Source organism: Parus major, chromosome Z (assembly GCF_001522545.3).
Source record: "Parus major isolate Abel chromosome Z, Parus_major1.1, whole genome shotgun sequence".
In the NCBI taxonomy this organism is placed as follows: Eukaryota; Metazoa; Chordata; class Aves; order Passeriformes; family Paridae; genus Parus; species Parus major.
In genome coordinates, this window is record NC_031799.1 from 23631010 (window position 1) to 23651623 (window position 20614).

General features: G+C 36.9%; 1 protein-coding gene across 3 annotated transcripts in view; it reads left to right on the forward strand.

Moving 5' to 3' along the window:
- Window positions 1–20614, forward strand: part of CERT1 (ceramide transporter 1) — a 79718-nt gene that overhangs the window by 7119 nt on the left and 51985 nt on the right. For all 3 annotated transcript variants that reach the window (XM_015652263.2, XM_033520312.1, XM_015652264.3), the window contains exon 3: window positions 17640–17756. In XM_015652263.2, the coding sequence (XP_015507749.2) occupies window positions 17640–17756 (117 nt within the window). The remainder of the gene's footprint in view (window positions 1–17639; window positions 17757–20614) is intronic.

A 20614-nucleotide genomic window follows, 5' to 3' on the forward strand; every position in this document is an offset into this window, starting at 1 on the left:
TGTTGTACATCCAGAACAGGTATCGCTGTGTGACAGTAACCTTTCATTGAGTGAAAAATACAGGATCTGGTTGGACTACTGTACTGATTTTTCTGGAATAGGGGAAAAAAAGGATGAATATTTATTGTGTACTCACTGGATTACATTGAGTAGTGAACTGGCCATATGAATTAAGTTTGGGGAAGGATGATGAAAGTCAGTATATGATGCTGACTTGCTTTTATCCATGTAAGACAAAACACCTTGAAGGTGTTTAATTGGTTTGTAACAGGCTGGAGGATGAAATTAAAGATGCAAGTTCTGCTATGTGGTCAGTGGATGAGATGAAATTATGCATATTATAAAATGGTCATATATGGGCAAACTTAGGCTTTGTTATATTAATCTAGCCTGGGCATACTAAATTACTGGCAGTCAGCATCAGTTGGTCTTTATTAGGGATACCCTTCTTTATTTTAAAGCTTTATAGTTCTTTCATTCTTGAAGTCCAACTTCCAGTGGGGAATTCTGTGTACGACGTTAAGAATGGATGTTCGTGGCAGTTGTGTAAATGTGGATCCCTGGGCCATGGTTTTGGAGTTGGAAGGTCTAGGGTCTGTTATTAAAAGAATAAAAAGAAAATGCCCAGTAGATCTGGAAGTCCAAGTTTCAGGCAACCTGGTCCATAAGTTTGTATTGGCTTTGCTTTGATTGCTGTGTCTGCTCTTATAGTGCTATCACCACTGGTGTAGAGAGAGTTTTGCACTAATTCATGTAGTCACAGCATGATAAATCAAGAATAACATGGTATGTTGTGTCCCCACTTCAGGCAATCTAAAAGGAAGGCCAACACTAATTTAGTCATGGTAGGTATTTATATGAATAGATTTTTCAAATCTGTTTATAGAATTCTTAATAGCAAAGTGTTTATCTGATGAATTCTAGGGGGTTTTGCCTCGTAAGAGTAGCTCTTCTGCATGCATCTATATGGAGGATCTTGAAAAATGTTTAGAGAAATGCAATGCTTGGTAGGATTTTAAGAATTCTTAAGCTCAGCTATGTGTGACCTTTGTACTTTTTTTGTCCCTGGAGGTGACTACCTGCGCAGGAAGAGTTCCAGAAGCTTCTGTTCCAATTTAAAACTTCAGCTTTTCTACTGATAGAATCTGTATTTGCCATGTTGCTTTAATCCAGTGACTGGTATTCATCTTCTTTCCTGTGTATACTATTGACGTAGAAAAACCTTTTGGTTTTACTTGCTTAAACCAGCTGCAATAGCAGTGATGCAGTGGTTTTCCTTGGCTTTGGTTATACTGCAATGATGTATATTCATATCAAAACCTTTATGGAAACTTGCTATTGTTTTCTAGTTTGGGGGTTTTGGAGTACTTTGTTTTTATTACATTGTAAAGAGACAATTAGTCAGCTCTTTGGAAATGCTTGAACTAGGACTGAGCAATGAATTGCATAGTGGAGATACTTTCAAGCAAACTAGTTTGTTGGGGCCCTTTTTCTTCCAGAAACAGCAATTGGAAAGCACAGTTGCTTAATGAGGACAGAAATGGCAATTTATATTAATATAAAAATTGCAAGCCAGCCATTTAGCTTCAGAATGAACTTCTAAAAGGTCTGGGGGTTGAGTATCTTTTGTGAATACCTGGAGCTCAGGAAAAGCAAGGAGATAGAAAATGGAAGTCTGTCTGAGGGACAGCTTAGTGACTTGTCTTAGCTTTTTTTTTTCCTTCCTAAGTAGTAATAAATTCTTGTTGTAAGGAACTTCATAAATACTCATTTAATAAATTAGGACAGATGTAAATGTGTTACTTTCAGCTTACAAAAAGAACAAGAACACTGTACATGAAAGAGCTAAATTGTCAGTTCTCAATTTCAAATTTCTCATTTCCTTATATATAGTCTGAAGAGAGACTGACATTTGTGTCCAGTAAACAACCACTAAAAATAAAAAACTTATCCCACTTTTTGGAGATATATTTAGTTAAACAGCCACCTTTCCTCACTCTGGTAGTATTTATATTTTATTTATAGAGTGATACTGACCACCATTAATAATTGGGCACTTGTGAGAGGAAGTACAGATTGACATTTTTAAAAATAGAGTGTCAAGTTAACAGAAAAGGCTTCATATGTTCATGAATTAAAACGCATGCAGAACCTTCCTATGAGTGTTTTTCACTGAAACATCAAACCCTACAAATCTTTAAGTTTTATTACAAAGATGTGTATTTTTAATTGAAGGAGGTGTCAGACAAGACAAGAAATGTTCTTCGTAGCTTGAAGAATCTTGTCTTGCAAAACAGACTTTGAAAATTTTTTCTTGACATTAACAGTGTATTGATGTGCTTCTTTTACACGTTATATTATGGGAAATGTAACAGTATTTTGGACTTATTTGATGTGGTAGTGTTTAGAAGTAGTATAGAAGAAAGAAAAGTTTGGATTTATTTTTCTTCCTAGCTACTGTGTCAAAATTTGATCTTGCTAACATACTTGCTTATGATAAAAGAGTGCTGTAATCGCAGTTTGTATCTACTGTAAGGTTTGATTGTTTGTTGCTAGTTAAGGTGAATGGAAACTGATAGGTTTTAGTTTGTGAAAGTTTTTATTAAAAAAGTTGAGCCATAGGTCCATGCCCTGGGCAGAAACACTAGCAGTAAATTTGTAGTAATTGCCAATTGCTTGGGAAAATATTGTTCCAACTATTTGAGGCTGGAAATCAATCTGGTGTAGCATGACGTAATGGGCATTTAATTGAATAATTAATTTTCTGTAATTTGATGAAGTGCCTTCTCAGCCTTAGCTGCTACTAAAAAAATGATCTGAGTAAACTAAGACTTATAATACAAGCCCTAACTAGGTCAGGGTTTATTTAGGACATGTGGAAATTAGTACTGTTAGGCTTTTGCGTGTGTCTCAATCAAGTGGTTAAATCTAGACTGGTGGGAGATTTTGGCTAAGTGGGAAATGGATATTCTAAAGAGGGGCAAATGTGGTTAGGAATACTTACTTTTATGTGAAAGGCCTGAGATGATTCTGTTCTAGAGTGGAAAATGCCAAAGAACAACAGGATAGGGAGGAAGGGAAAGGGAGTAAATGCCTAGGAAATAATGACACTGGGCCACTGCTGGTACGGCATGTGGAAGTTGCTTGAAATACAGGATTCTCCTGGACAATTAGTTTTGGCATTCACATCCTCTGTACAAGTTTGTGTATGCCTCTGAATTATCTGAGCCAACCCATAGAAGGGTTGATGTGAAGTGAAAATGTGTGTATATGTCAGAGTTCTATGACATGTTAATATCCTTGTTAAGCAAAAATCAATTATTTGGCATGGTGTAGAGAGATGATTTCTTCTGTAGTGTGTATTGGAGAAATTAAGTCAGAAATGGAAAAATACACATCCAGATCAGCTCAGTGAGGCTGTTCTTTGTACCGTGATGCAGCTTCTAAAATTATTAAGATGTAAAAAAAATCTACAATGTACATTAACTAAATATTTTACCGTTGCTTAATATTGCTGAAGAATTAGTCTTTAGTACTTGAATAGAATCATGTGTTAACACACTTGTGAAATTAGGGCTGTAATCCAGCAGTATTTCTGTCGTCTTATTATCAGTGAGAGTATGATTCCCCTGCACGACATTTTTGTTAAGAAAATTAAATTCTAACACTGTTCATTATTTGACATTCTCTTCAGGGTTATAATTCATGCCTGTGGAGCAGTATAGTGCAGCAGTTGCATGCTGTGGAGTATTTTTCACATGTGCATAGCAAGTTTTAAATAATTTCAACGTTTTAGGTATTAAAGCTATGATTTTATAGCTCATCAGTTTTTTCTGTGGTACTTGCAATCCTTATTCTTACGCAATCTGAATTTCTGTGCATTTTTGTAACAGTGATTTATAGTTGATTTCTTGTTCATGAATACGGTTAGTTCATATGTCACTCCCTTCAGGGCTGTAGTGTTGCTCAATAGTCCTCCTAGGCAACTTGCTGTTGATTCTGATGTGTCTTGTGATAGCTGTTAATGACGTTTTCAACAGCTCTATTGAGGATTTGTACAATATTAGACCTCACTTTTAGAAATGCATTTATAGAATACTAAATCAAAAAGTCAGAATACTTTTCATTCACTAACATAAGCTGCAGCTGGCCATCTCTTTTTCAGATGCTTCCTGGAGTTGCTTGCTTAACCACCCTTTCTGTTCATACATTCAGTGTAGTTTGTCATAGCTTGAGTGTTGTTTTCTTCTTCTCCCAGTTCATCTTCTTCCCTCCTCCTTTAGGCATATACTTTAGTTGCTATTTTCTGGTGTTCTTGTTGAATTCTAGTTAGGGTGAATTCAATCAAATAGTGTGGCCAACTTCAACCCTTGTTAAATCTGTTTGATGTGTCTTTCCTCTCAACTGAAGTTCATCATTCCTTAGTTAAGAAGACTAGTTGGAACAGAATTTACTACCCCAGGTCTCCAGGTACTTAACTGAGATTGTATTGTAACTGCTGCCTAATATTTTCTTAAGGCTTTTTAAGTTTGAAAGCTGTCTTTTAAGGACAAGTGTTGCTCTTATATTAAGTTATTTTTTTCAGCTCTTTCAAAACTAATTATGTGTGCGTATATAGATATATATGTATACACATGCAAATATATACATATATAAAAGAATTAGGGGTAGATGTGATGGCAGAATTTGGACTGACAATTGAGGTCAATTTTAAACTTCAGAATGAAAGCTTTCAGACTGACATTCATTAGCAACATGCCTTGTCCTTTTAATTAGTTCTTACACATTGTTAATTATTTCTGTACATTACTTAATACACAGTAAGTGTTATAATTTTGTATTCAAAGCAGTCACTTATATCTGACTTACATCCTAAATTATCTGTGACTGTGCAGTACCATGGAGCCAGTACCATATTTCTAGCCTGATATCTTTGTTCTCGATGGTCCTAGTTGCTGAGGCAAAGGTAACTTAATTGAAGAGCTCTTCAGTGACGGATGGGGAAGGCTGGATTTAAGGACAGGTATAGAACTGAAGTATGCATCTTTTGCCAAAACAGAGGGGCCCAAATTAGGATCTTTTGTAAGCACCTGATGCTAGACTGCATGTGGTGTGTTGCTGGAGAGCTGTTCCTTTCCCAGGCTATAGCCTTGTTGCTTCCTTGCCCTGTTACTGGGTTTTTTCTTTTAAGTCGCCTGCCTACCAAGAGCAAAAACAGCCTTCTCAGCTGTGAGGTTGCATGTTTTCACTGGCTAGTGTTTGACCATTAAGGAATTATTTATGGTTCTGGGGCCATGGCTTTTCATTTGTGTCCATGGTTTCAAGATCTTTGGTATCTCATGCTTAATTTTTATACCATAACAAGAGACACCTGGTTCCAAGGTCTAGTTTGTAGAGCCAGTTTTCATATCAAGTTAATGAGATCAGGACTGGGAGTTGCATAGTTAGCTTTCCTGTTGCTAAGAATGTTAATACTGCATTTATAGAAATGCTTATACAGTTATACTGTGTTAAGTTACTTATGTTTGGATTCAAACCAAGCTAATCATCAGTCTTAGTTTGGTGCTTTTGCAGGTGCATCAGGTCTCTGTTCTAGATGGAACTCTACTGATTTCCTAGAACTGGAATCTCTATTCCCAACACTGTGAATTTAAGTCCAGAATGTTCCGCTCTGTCAGCTCAATATAGTGCTGTGAAGCCTGGCTTTTGTCTTAGGGTAGAGTACCTTCTCTGGATATTCACTCATGATTTTCTTGTGAAATCCATATTGTTCTGTTGCCAACTGGTATATGTGAGAGAGTTGGGTCTCCTGTGCTACACTGTGGTACATTGTCAGAGGTACAGCTAAATTAATCAATATACAAATAGTTATTTTAGGAGTGCGAGTGTGATTCCTGCTCCTGTATTTGACAGTCCAATAAAAACAAACCTTAAAAAAAGTGGCTCAGACAGTGTCTCTGCATTCTCTAAAGTTGATACAAAGTTGCTTGGCTTCCTTCCTGATTGATAACTCTAGCTTCTTGTTGTATATTATGTGAGTCTTAAGAAGTTTAACATGGTGATTTGTAATCAATTCTAGTTTGATGTTTTTCTATAGTCTAATTCTCTTGGTTGTTTTTTTTTTCCTCTGGCTGATGCATGTTTTTGGTGGATAATGCAAATATCTTGTTCCAGCTGTAAACCTGAGAAGTACCATGTGAATTTTTCTGTAGGGGATTCACTTTGACTTCGTTCTTACCAAAGCAATAGCATGCATGCTTCCATTTCCATAACTGATAGTTAGCTCTAAAGGTAAATTTAATGAGTTAGGCCAAGTCTCAGGTTCTTCAGACTATGTTTAAACAGTACAGGCCCATTAGTTATATCCTGATTTCTCTCTGTGCGTATCTAAATCTGTTAATACCAATTTACTAATCCATGGAGCTTTTACATGTATCTGTTGTCACTAGTAGATCACTTAAAGTGACAGCTGCAAGCACATGCTGGTTTACAGCTATTTCAACCTTGCCCTCTTTCTTCTAGTAACACAGACTAGCCATTCCATATATTTGACTAAAGTTTAGCTGACATTTCAAGTGCACATTTGTTATACTCTAGGTCTTGCAACCTAAATTACAAGTAATTTTTTTGAGTAGGCACTTGAGAATGGCAGTGTCAGGGGTCTGTTTACTTAAAAACCAGTACAACATGAGTTGATGCTACCTACTAATTCCACTTCATTAACACAGAAATAATTTGATAAAATACTAACCTAAAAAATCATATGCTGTAAGATAGATTAATTCCTCACAAATAAATAGAAAATGGTTTTATATGATCACTTTTGCATCTAAACCTATTTAGCAGGTATGCAGAAAACCAGACTGACCAGGTTTACACCTGAAGTCTGTCATTTCAAATTTTAAATATGGTTTCAGTGCTAAAGTAACATACAATGTATGATTGATCCAGATTTAAAAGGACAGTTCTCCCATGAGAGAGTTTCTTTGCAAAGAATCAAACTAAGTTAATTTTAAATTTGCATGCTACGCTCACAAAATAACTTTAAATTCTGCTTACATGCTTCTGCTTTCACTGGCCTCTACTTTAGCTAGATTTTGAAAAGATAAGATCATTACTTAAAAGAAAAATAAGTGTTTAAGGCATTTTGAGAAGAAAATGCCCTGACTATTTGGGGAGTAGCAAAGAATGTAAAAACATTTAATTGGGTTTTATATTTTTAAGCCTATTTGCATTATAAGGCTTTTTTTCTACATATGCAAATGTGCTATTATGAGAAAGTTTTCTTTTTAATGTGCTAATGAGCGAGAAGTTAGATATCCCATATTTTGCCCCTCCCTAAAAGTTTATAATTTTCAATAGGCATAGAACTGTCTTATTTACTTGCTTGTTTGTAAGGTTTTCTTATACTGTCATAAAAGAAAAAAATACTGTACAAATAAATGTAAAAAGAGTACAGCCAGCTGATGTAACTAAAAAGTGGGTTCTTATTGCTTAAGAATAACAAGGAAAGGCAAGACATTATAGTCCAGTGTTTCTATTAGTTTTTATTGGATTTTAGAACTAAGAAAGGGAAATCAGAAATTTTGTTTTGTGTCTCTTGGTAGACCCTAATTCAGCAGATTTGTGGATCCACTTGGCTTTTCTTGGGGCAGCAGGAGGCAAGTATTACAAATATAGGAAATTAGAACTTGTCTTTTAGGACTTCAGTACATTATTAATAAAATGTATTATAAGTAATGAAGTATAATGCTTTCTTTAAGTTGCTCTATCCTGAGACTTAGATCAGGATAGATACTGATATTAAAAAAATCCTTGCAAAATTAACTGCTTCAATGTTTATAGTTCTAAAGCCAAGTGTCTTCAAAAATAAATCATAGTGACAGAAGGATCTTGAAGAGCTTTCATGATTGCACTGAGTGTACCTCATGGGGCTGGGGGTCTGCTGTGCAGTTTCTGTGAGGAAACTCACAAGTTGTCCTGCACAGAACATGGTCATCTTCAGTGGACACAGTGCAGGGCACAGCTGAGCCCCACGGTCACTGTGAAACATCTCAAGGTAAACAGCTAAATGACAAAAATGCTGCTCAGCACTGTGTAAGAAAGAGAGGAGTGAGGAAAAGGTGTGAAAAACAGCTGTCTGGACAGGAAGAGATGCTCCAGCCACACAGTGAGATCCCAGCAGCATGTAGAAGAGAGCATTGTGCAGGCATTTTTGGTGTAACCCATGCAGAGAATCACACCAGACCAGACGACCGCACTGCTACCTGTTTAGAACCCAACCGTGGTGGCTGGATATGTCTTGACAGATGCTGCAGCCTCCAAAGAGCCCATGCTGTAACAGGTTTACCCCAAAGAATTGCAGTGATGGATACAATCCTTGCTAGAGCATTTGAAAGCATGAGGAAGGAGTGGCAGAATTAGTGTTAGACCATAGCCCTCATTACCAATCTCCCTGTGCCTCTCCTGTTTCTCACCATCCAACTCTACTTTGCAATAAATTGTCAGTTTTCTCCAAATCAAATCTGTTTGACCATACTGGCAGTAGGTAAGTGGTTTCTCTGTGTTTATCTTGACCCATGAGCTTTTCAGTGACTGGAGAGAAATATCCTAACTCAAAAAATACTACTATTTAGTATTTAAGAAGGCACGAATGACAGCGCCTTTGACTAGTCTTGTCTGGTAAAATCCTAACCATGCATAATAATATTTGGTAAAACACATATTGTGATTCAGCTGATAGGATTTTTCCATTGATGATTTTAAGTATTATTCACAATGTAGAATACAGCTTTAAAATCAGTGGTACTTCATTTCACTATCTTTCTGTTCGAAGTTTTTTGAAAAGTTAACATATTTTTAGCCATTTTACATTTTGAAAGCAGGGGACAATTTCTTCACAGTTCGGATCTGTCATGAATTAAATGCTTTCAAAAAATTATTTTAAGACATGCATTTTTTCAAACTTGTCCTGAATTTTTCATTTGCTTTTTTCTAGTTAACTAATCACAGCTATTGCCTGTTCCAAACTGGTTTTACACAGGAGCTGAAATGCAGTTTTCATGTGTACTTTTAGAACGAAGTCCTTCTGTCACACAGCACAGATCTTAAAGGAACCTTTTTGTTTTCTGATTTTGATAGCTTCTCAATGTAGATACAGGTAGAATGTGTTCATGTAACTTTTTCCTTTATTCCCGTAGTCAAAGTACGTACTTCGCTGTTAGCCTCAATTCCCAGTAATTGCAATGTTTTTCTTGCTTTGATACATGATGCTAACTGAGAATCATGGAACGATTTTTTAATTTTCTTTATTTAATGTTATTACCTACTACATTGCATTGCTTTCCCTTTTCCTATTCCATCATGTTAACTAATTTTTAAGGTGCTCATTATTGCATTTCTATAGCTCATCATATATTGTGCCTTCTCTTTTTTTAACATAGGATACTGGTTCCAGTATCTGTACTGTATCCAGTACTGGCTGTCCGTTGCATCCTAAATTATCACATACATATCTCTCCCTTTGTCTGGTTTGCTGCCTTCTGTTGTGAATTTTCCTTGCTTATAGGTGAATATAGTGCTCTTTTAAATTTCTGTCTGTTTCAAAAGTTATGCCATGTTACAGATGCAGTTTATTTTTTTCTGATTGTTGCTTGTGCCCCTCTCTTCTTTCTTGTCCTATCCATATTATCCTGGAGTTATCTTTTCCATTTCCTGTTGAAAAGTTGAGAGAATAGATGTGGTGTTGGCATTTGAATGAATACATCCAGGTCCAAAACCTATTGAATGATCTGTGAAAACTAATAAGCAAATCTGTAGATTGGTGGTAAGTGCCCTGAGCATTTGGGTTTTTTGTGGAGGAAGTGGTAGTTTGTTCAGGTACTTTGTAACTGGAGGATTTCAGGAAGTTGAGGAACAGTGCAAAAAGGATGCTTTTTCCTGAATTCCATGGGAATGGTAAAAAAACTAAACAGCAGATAAATTGTACCTTGCATGGTAGGACAGTGACACTGTTCACATAGGAAAAGTTGTTTATTCAGCTCTCTTGAGCTGGAAATGTTTTTTATGAACAGCTATAGTCTGGCTGGCATCTCATTATCCAGGGTACAACTTCATGTCTACTTTTTAAGAGGTATTTAAGTCGAAACTGGTGAAGTTTACTATCTTAAAAAGATTACAGGCATATTAATGTGAAAATGCTTGCAGACAGACATCAGAATTGCAGAGTGTTCAGTATTTCCTCAGCAGATGAAGCAAAGGACTGAATGCACCAAGTTGGATTCCAAGAGGAAAAGAAGTGATATCTGGATGGTTTGTCCCTATACACATGCTACATGCAAAAAAAACCAAACAACTGTGCAAGCATGAGTTACAGCATTTGCATCAATGAAATATATGCAAAACACTTTAATCAGCTTTATTTGGTAAGGCTTCTTTTGTTTCTTAAAAGCTGAGTATTGGCATTTTTAATAGCTTTAGATGTAGGAGAATAGATTGTAAAAGAATAGATATAATGCTGCAGGCAATCTTGCCCCTGATAAGATTCAGCTGTGTAAGACAGGTGAACATCATTAAAAGAAAAGGAGCATGGAATGCTGATTTGTATTGACCAATCACAAAAGAGTGAAAGGGCACACAGGTGTTATGCATAACATAAATTATGTTATGTTTAAGCATAAATATATGTTTAAGGGGAAAGGATATAAAAGTCATTGGTGCTTGAAATCATTCTCAGTGTCAGTCATGTGTCCTCTGTCATTTTAGGTACTCTGATATAAGGCATGTATGTGTAGGCCATTTGAAGTTTGATTACCAAAATTTGAATTTGTTTTCTCAATTTTCAGTCAAGTGACTTCTGGTTGACACCATTCTCAAACTGACTCAGAAAAAAAGAATGTTAAGTTCCGTTGAGTTGCACTACAAGAAGCAAAGGGGAACATCAGGTTTCACGTTTTAGCTTAGGCTAGATGACAGCCTCTCTTAATTTATGCTTGTGGCATTCATGTCTGAGATCTAAGGAATTGTCATTTTCATTTTGTGTAGGGCTCTATTGTTTGTATTGTGTCCTAGTTCCCAGCCCAGGATTTTCTCAATAAGAAAAACCTTCCAAATTTTAAAATAATTTCAGTTTAGGTAACTTCTAGTTCTGCGGTGAGAATAGCGGCAGAAGCATGCTTTAATAATTGTAGTGCGCAGACATGAATTGTATCTACTATGAACACCATGACTTTCCTCTGTAAGAAAAGGACAAAATGCCATTAGCATTTGGAATAGTGGGAGAGATCAAGCAAAAGTTTCTTCATTCTATGGTTTGGTTTTAGTTTTTTTTTTTTCTCCTTACGTGGTGTGTTCCTGAAGGTTATACTCTACTCTTGAAGGTTATAAAGTCTATAAAAACACTTTATCTTTCCTGTGTGATTTGCCTTAAGCACCCAAACCAGTATTTTTCAAGTAGATACTGCTCTGAAGCTTGTTTTATGAATACCCCAGGCTTGACAACTGTATAGCAGGAAGGATTTTGTGGCAATGTAATCAGCTATGACTCATGAGACCTGAACTGGCTACTGACTTCCTCGGTAACTGTAGCCAAGTGAGTGTTTCTGCTTAGAAATGTTTAGAATTTAAAAGCTAGTATCCATGGTTTTGGAAAGATCTAGGATGCTTGAATACTTGGAATTGCCTTTATTTCTGTAGGATTCTGTGCTGGTGCCTTAGAAAAAAGTTTAGGAGTCATACAGAAAGCGTGTTTGTGGATGCTGGAGGCCTATTTCTTGCTGCATGTTCTTGAATTAAATTTTGATTTAACTGTGGGGGCTGTTTGTTTGTTTGTTTGTTTTAATGTGGGCTCCCAAAGGAGCTCTTGGTGTACACAGAAGTCACCTCTGCCATGGACACTTAAGCCTGTGCAACTCAGCTTTGAAAATGCTGTAAATGTTTTCAGGTGCCCCCATTTGAAATGTCGTGATCTGGATTTTATTCCACAATGCCCTCTTAATTTATGTATGTTGCTTGAGACTGCTGTGGGTTGGGAAAAAGCAGCTGATCTCCAAGGTGCTTTAAATCCTGAGGATAGATAGTGGACTCCAGCTTGCTTCCTGCTTCCCTGCATAACTAAAACATTCCTCTTTCTTGCTTTATCTTGATTGTGAAAGGTCATTAGGACATATCCTGGCCTCAGCACATGTCCTTAGCTTGTTACAGATGAAAATCCCTATTTATCCTCCAAGGTCCTGTCATATGACTGGCTAAGAACTGTACCATTTTATAACAGCTTCTGAGAGTAAAGGGATAGGCAACACTAGGCTAAAAACAGTGAACTTCAGAAAGAAATTACATCTAAATTAAATGAGTTCAAGTCTACAGGAAGAAAGTGAAGAGAAATGGAAAAACTTCCAGGAAGCATAAAGGAATCAAACTAGTCAGATGAGATTGTTAGAAGAATAAAGGACAGACCTGAGAAGTTGTGAATAATGCTTTGTAGTCTTTGCTAGATGCAAAAAACAATACAGAAAACAATAAAAGTACTTATAGTCAGAAGTAAACCAAGGAGGTTTATCTGTAGCTCAGGGGGAGGAGAATATAAAATATGCTGCCATAAAGTTACATACAGAAGTCTGCCAAATTAATGGTGAAAATGAAATGTGAACTCTGGGCTGGTGGAGAAGGGGGTTAGTCAGAAATAATCTGATTTGTTCTGTATTAGGAAAAGAGCACATCACGTGATTCAGGTGATTTATTTGTCTTTTGTGTTCAGTTAATTCAGGGTTCTTCCAATGATGCATGTTTTCAAAGAAAAAACAAAACATCAGAGGCAAATGATGATAAACAATAATTTTAATACGTCATTTATACATACTGCAGGGTATTAAATAGGTGACCAGCAAATCATGTACCTGCCTTCCTTTTGAAGCATATTTAACCTTGTTAGTGGTTATTTCTTTTATTTTAGCACCTTGATCCAACAGGATCACCTGATCAGCTGTATGTTTTTGTAACATGGAACTGCATGGTGAACTGACTATAACCCTAAACCTGATCTACAGAATCACAGAATATGCTGAGTTAGAAGGGATGCACCAAGATCACCAAGTCCAACTACTGGTCCTGTGCAGCAGAGCCTCAAGAGTCCCACCATGTGCCATGAGCTTTGTCCAAACACTTCTTGAACTCTGTCAGGCTTGGTGTTGCCCACTTCTCTGGGGAGCCTCTTCCAGTGCTCAGCGATGCCCTGGATGAAAAACTTACTCTCCATATCCAACCTAAAGCTCCCCTGACTCAGCTTCATGCCACCTCATTAGGTCCTGTCACTGGTCATGAGAGTGAAGAGATCAGTGTCTGCCTCGCTGCTTCTTGTAAAGATGTTAAAGACCACAATGAGGTCTCTCCTCAGTCTCTCAGGCTGAATAATCTGAATGGCTTCAGCCTCTCCTCATACGGCTTCTCCTCCAGACCCTTCACCATCTTTGTGGCCCTCCTTTGGATGCTCTCTAATAGCTTTACGTCTTTCATATATTTTTGTGCTTGAACCTGTACACAGAGCTCAAGTTGAGGCTGTCCCAGTGCAGAACAGAGTAGGACAATCCCCCGCTTTGACAGGGTGGTCAATTTTATATATATATATATATATATAGTGTGACTTAGTCTCTTAACTTCATGTAATGCAGAAGTGTGTATGCAGTAAATGGTGGATAAAAGTGTTTAAAGCTTTCTATAGTCCTCAGAGAAGAAAGCATCTTCTTTCCATGTCTTAGCAACAAGATACAAATTTTCAAATATATTAAAAGCTGCTTTGGAAAGAAGGGGAATACAAATACCTGTCTTTGAAAAGAAGAGAGGTGATGGTGATAGTCTTGAGTTGCACTAGAAGATGTTTAGGTTAGCGATGAGATTCAGGGGAAAGCAAGGATGATGGTGAACTGACCTAAGTGTACCATGTGGAAGTGTGCTATCAGTTAGTGCTACAGGCTTTTAGGATGAATTTTGGCAAGTCTTTCTAATCACATACGATGTAATTGCTTGTAATTCTTCCCAAAAGACTTCCAAGAATCAGAGATCAAGCTGAGGAATGCTATCATGTCAGGAAAAACCTTGATAGCTAATCTTTCTAGATTTTCTTTTTGGGTGATTTTTTTAGAATACCTCTGGTTGTTGATGTATGTTCCCCATCACATGACTAAATGAAGACCTGTCAGGACTGACTGGGAACAGGCACATGATACATTGCCTTAGCAGGTTTGCTGTTCTAAAGCTGATGAACTTCTTTTACATATATAGTAATAATTATAACAGAAAATGCAGCTTGAAGAAGAGAGACCTGGACTAGCAGATGTGTATTGTCCTATATTGAGTCTATGTGGTGAGTTTTGGTAGTGGCAGGGTACAGATGTGGCTTCTGTGCGCAGATGGAGAAGTTGCCTCTGTATGTTACAGACCCAGCTCTGTCTGGATCCAAGATGGACGTGTTGATGGCCAGAACTGAGTTAATCAGAGATGGTGGTGTATTGCCTCTGTTGCAACATACCTAAGAAAGCATACAAACTGCTGTGAAACATGGATTGGGAGGGAGGGCTGGGAATATTTGAGAGCAACAGCTCTGCAGATGCACAGGTCTTTGAGGAAGGAGGGGGAACACATGGTCAAGTGCTGGAGCATTGTTTAGGTTTAGGGTAAATTTGGGATAAAACCCGTGAATGGGGGTCCTTTTAGAGAGCAGATTTAAGCGGTTTTTATTTTTATTGGTTTGGGAAAAGATTTTTTTTGGAGAAAAGTGGATAATAGCTATTTAACAAGTGAAGTATCTGTAAGCATAAAATTTGAATAATAATAACAACAAAACTTCTTGCTGTTTGAAGAGATGATAAATTTAGAAAGTCCTTGCCATGGGTGTAGTTTGGTTTGCTCAGTCTCTTATCAGTCCCTCTGGTTCTGGAAAATGCCAAGGCCCAGGCCCTGGTGTGTTACAGATGTGAGCTCTTGCAGTTTTCTTAGGTTTTTCAGTTTAGAACGGGTTTGAACAGATCTAAGAAAAAAGGAAAAAAAACAAGTCCAGGAAACTGCTCTGCCTTAGCTAGCTAAAAACTAAAAGTAAAGAAGAGCTCTGTCCTGCTGTCTGTCCGTGCTGCAGACACCACAGTCCAGAAAGAATGCGGGGAAGGGAGTGCTGTTTCTGAAAACAAGCTGCACGCTTCTTCTTTCCCCCTGTTTGTTCTTGGAACCAGCTTTAAAGATGCAGAAGTTAATATCCAGCATAAAAAGAACAGATGACTGGAGATACAAGCATTATAAAGTCATACCAGAACAAGCATATATTCCCCTGTAGCCTGTAGGGGAGACCATGGTAAAGCAGATTGTCTCCCTGCACCCACAAGCATCTGTGGGGTATGGGAAACCCATACTGGAGCAGCCTCCTAACAGGACCTGTGGTCCCATGAGGAGAGGAGCCCGTGTTGTAGCAGGTTTTCTGTCAGGACTTGTGGCCCCCTGGGAGACCCTGCTGGAGCAAGTTGTATCTGAAGGACTGTGCCCTATGGAGGGGACCCACACTGGAGCAGTTAAGGAAGAGCTGCAGCCCTTGTGCAGGACCCACACTGGAGAAGATGACAGAGGTCTGTCCCATGAGAAAGTTCTTTTGCTGAACAGGGAAAGAGCATGAGGAGAGAGTAACAGAAAGTGTTTAGACTGACTGCGACTCCCATTGCTTGTTGACCCACAGTGCCTGAAGGGATGTAGTAGAGGAAAATAGATAGTGAAGTTGAGCCTGGTTAAGGAGGAATGGGGTGCTTTTAATTTTTTTATTATCCTACTCTGACTTGACTGGTAATAAATGAAACTGTTTTCTGTGAGTCAAGTCTGTTTTGCCTGTGGCAGTAACTGGTGAATGATCTCCCTGACATTATCTCAGTTCATGAGTCTTTCATCATACTCTCTCCCCTATCTGGCTGAGGGTAGTGACTAAGACTTTGGTGGGCACCTGGCATCCAGCCAGGGTCAAACAACCTCATGTCCCTTTTTACACCCCTTTGTATGGTTCAGTGAAGGCAAAGGAGTGTATAGACCCAGTTTTGAAAGTTGGTTGAATTTAATTAACTTGAGATGATCAGGTATTAGATAATTAGTATATAGTTGTTTGCTTGATTTTAAATTCTTACAGTTGTTGGAGAGTTTTTGTATGGGAAGTTTAAATTTCTTTAAAATTGAACGCTCAGATGCCTGACCAAGTATATGAAGCTTTAAGCTTACACTTTGTTTTTTTAATGTACTTTCGTTAAATTCTTTCAAGCTCATTTTTTCATTTGGTAATTCGAGTTCTGTTATACTTTTCTTCTTCCTTAGTATATTAAACACAGAGTAAGACAAAGGTGTTGTTTTTTGGGTTTTTTAAACGTGTAAATAGCTTCTGGTTTCCAGATTCTTTGAAAAATATTCTCACTAACACTGGAATGGTGTGCATGACAACAAATGAGACTTACTTCTAGGTTTTCTTTTGTAGCATGTTCCGTGGGTGATTCACAGTCTTTAAGTTTGCAGGATGTGTGTATTGCCAGAGTGGTCTTTGTGTTGTAAAGGATATTCCTAACATGCATAGACTTCAGCACCCGGTACCAGTATTTGTGGTCCTTTGGACTGTATCACTAGCCGTTATTCTGGAGCCTGTTAGCCTCTTGTAATTTCTTGAATGTGTATTTTTTCTTTCTATTCAATTTCAAAAAGGTGTTCAGGTACATCTATATTACGTGTCCTTAAAAATGGCTTTCAGAGATGAAGGGAGTGGGGAATATTGGACTCAGTTGGATGTCTGCTAAGGAGTAACTTTGAACTGACAGTATCAGGGTACAGGGCAAATGAGATAATTGTTTTCTTTCCCTGTACTTTCCTTAACAGCTTCATTGTTACATTAGTAAAAGCTTACGAGTATTTAAGGCACTTGAACAGAAAGTTAGATGCAGTTGAGTGGAGTTGTGTGAGAGGATTGCATGTAGCTTCCAATTATCTGTGAAATATTCATGGTGAAAATAGTTGAGGCAGAGCATGTCACAGCTTGTTTAAGTTCCTGCTCTGACTTGTCATTTAGATATAGTCTGCTTTTACAGTTCTATCCTGGTATTTTTTTTTCTATGATGTATGTATTTCATCTAAAATTAATACTGGTAATGCTATAATACAGTAATGTTATGGATTTGTTGTCCTGTTTCGAAATTAAAATGTATATATATAGGAATATTTAATGGTATGATTGATATTTTGCTAAAGTATTTGTTTCAAAGTATTTGAAAATATGGAATTTATTATGTGTGGAATTAATTTATGAAAAAAATATTTATATTTAATATAAATATATTAAATATATTTATATTTACTGTATATTTTATATATATTATATTTTATAATAAATATATTTATTTAATTTTATAAGAATGTATTACACAGGCTTTTCTATTTCAGAAGATCAGCATCTTTCATTACGAGAGTATATGTTCATTATTTGATTCAGCTACACAACCCAGAATTCAGAATCTAGGATGAATTTGAGACAATATGGACCAGACTTTCCAATTAGTGTTTAAGTGTCAAAATAATCTATGAGGTAACATTGATCATGTTGCTAATTTTAGCTACTCTTACACTCTCTTCTGTCACAGCCCCATGACTTTGATGAATGCAGATTTGATATCAGCGTGAATGATAGTGTTTGGTACCTCCGGGCTCAGGACCCAGACCATAGACAACAATGGGTAGATGCAATAGAACAACATAAGGTATGTAATTTTCTGTTTTCTAATTTCCTTTCTCATTCCCTCATTAGATCAAGCATAGTGCTTGCAGAGAGTTTAAGCTTCCCTGTACAGTCATTAAAATACTCACAGTATTTATGATGGGTAGGAGGTCAAGATTGAAGCTCTCTGTTAAATTTATTTCAGAGGAATTCACTTGCTCTTCATAGATAAGATGTTACTGGGGGCTAACAACTGTGATCCTTGAGCTCTCTAGCTTGAAACAAAACCAAAAGCTTTTATTAGTGTTTGAGTGATATTTTCAAGGTTTTGTCCATCCTCTTCCTGATTACTGAATTGCTTCTTATCTATCCTCGATGTTAGCTTGTTATTCTTAGAGTCAGTTCTCTAGGTTATCATTCTGGTTTTAGGCTACTCTTTTTCATCATTTGACTGCTTTTGCTGATATGATTACTGGCTTTGTCTCTTTGTCTTTTAAGGCACTATTCTTCATCCGCATTTTGGTTCAGCTTTCTCAGTCTGTTCCATATATCTTCCAATGAACTTAATTTAATTTAATTTAATTTTAAAAATGCTTGATCTTCAAGCCCTTTAGGTCAGGTGGAAATACACAAAACATCTATTATGTTATCAGGTACAAGATAGGCACTGTCCCAAGGTGTAGCATTAAACTACAACACCTAGCACAGTGCGACCTCTCAATCTGGGTTACAAAGGTATTACAGGAATACAAATTGAAATAGATATCCAAGTAGGTATGGATTTTTACCTTCAACTTCTTGAAGCGTTCATTGTCTGTAGTGGTACTGTGAGCAATTAAGAGGTTTCACTGTTTATTTCCCATTCTTTGCAATAAGCAGTACATATTCTTAAATATAAAGTGCTGTCTTTTAATAATGGTTCTCTAAAAAAAAAATAAAAAATCTTGCGATTTGGACTATTCACTCCTTTGTAGCTTGGCATTTTGCCTTCATTTTGATGCAGAGGTAATATTAAAACATAAGAAATTAAGTTGCAAAGCCTGGATTCTTTGTAGTCTAAAGAAACAATATGAAGTTAACAGTGGAGTGTTTTTGAGGCAACAATACTGCAATTTATTCTTAGTGCAATACCTGAGAGAAATTTCTCATGAGGATAGACTGAAGAAGTTACTGGATTGCACATCCATAGAACTGGCATTTCAAAAACTGGTTTATAAGCTTGGGGGTCTTCAGGTATGGTTTAGTTTAGTCATGGAACTTGATAGACCAAGACTAAAATTTAGACTAGGGTTCATGAATGATTTAGAGGGGGAAAAGCAGAACCTGAAGCTGTGTTGATGCTAAATGCAAAAAGCAGAGAACAGAGCCTGTATGAAACTAAGTCACAGGCTTCTCACTGTGGCCTGAGAAAGCATGAGAGAATCCAAACAGTCCTTGGTAAAGGACTACAATCTTTGCAGGTGGTATTTAGGAAAACAGTCAAGGGGTAGCGTTCCACTTAACCAATGATAGTAGATGTGTTGTTTTAATGATCAATGAGAGTTTTACCTCTCGGACCTTCTCAAACATGTCTATAAAAGATGAAGAGTAATAAACTTGGCTCTCCTGTTCAACGCACAGGAGAGTTATGTCATGCTTCTAGCCATGCCTCATCTAGTGCAACAAAGCTGGATAAGCAGAAGTGCAGCCTGTGTCACTGCATGCTATCCTGTAGGAATGAGTGATGAAAAAACCCGGATCCTGTCTTAAACTCTGCTCATCACAACCCCAAACCTTTTTCATGCTATTTTTCTATTCCCTGTTGTAAGGCTCACCTTAACTGTTGCTGATTTCCAAGCTGCAACTTTATGGAATTACCAGCACATAATACAAGTTTCTTGAATGGTAATAGTTTAAAGTTTGCCATTGGAAGTGTTAATTTGGAATTGTTTCTCTGTATTACTAAAAAAAATAATAAAAAAATCTTGTGTTTTTCAACTGTAATCTTTTTACCTGCATTAGTACTCTGCCCCTATCATGAGGTATCTGTTTATTTTCCTTTGTCTGGTATTATTGGTAGGCTTAAATTGTCATATTAAACCTCCTTTTCAGATCATGAATGAGTATTGAGGACTATAGATTCTAGGATTCCAAAAGTGATCTACCTTTATAAAGAAGCCTGATTAATTATAGTTTATGAGCTTTAAAAATCGTCTTTTAACATTGATTTATGTTTGGACAGTTTATACTTCCACGCTTTGCAAGAATTTGGTAATTGTTTAAATAAATTAATTGTACCAGCTCTCTGCCTTTGCGCTTAAAGAAGAATGAAGGGTTGGTTATTTACACTACCCATTTTTTCTAGTATTTAGAATTAATGTAGGGATAAGGATAATGAGAGCATTTTTCATTATTTTAATAAAGTTACTTTTCAGCTTATTTTTTAAGGAGTGAGGATGTTCTGGAATATTGTAAAAACAGAAAAAAAGTATGCCTACAATTAAGAAGTGGCAGTAAGTCTTTCTGTATATGCTGACAAGAAACAGTTCGGTTTGCATCTTGCTCTATTCTAAGGTAATAGCACTGAACTTGACTGTTCTGAATCTTACAGATTTTCCAGTATGTGTAGTTTGCAGTTTCATGGCTATTTGACATTTTTCCGTTTCTCCAGTACTCCTTTTTACTCTCTAGTGTTAATAGTGTTTAAGGCAAATAGCAGCTGTTTTCATTCTTAAATGGAGTAGAAAATACTATGGCACATCACTTATAAATAAGTTATCAAAACATTTAATATGTTAAAGTAATGCATTATTTAGAAACATCTATTTTGTATTATGCAACTAAATATCAAGAATATCATGATCAAGACAAAGCAAGGAAAGCAGCAGAAGTTACTGCAGTATTGTAATAATAGCGTAGACT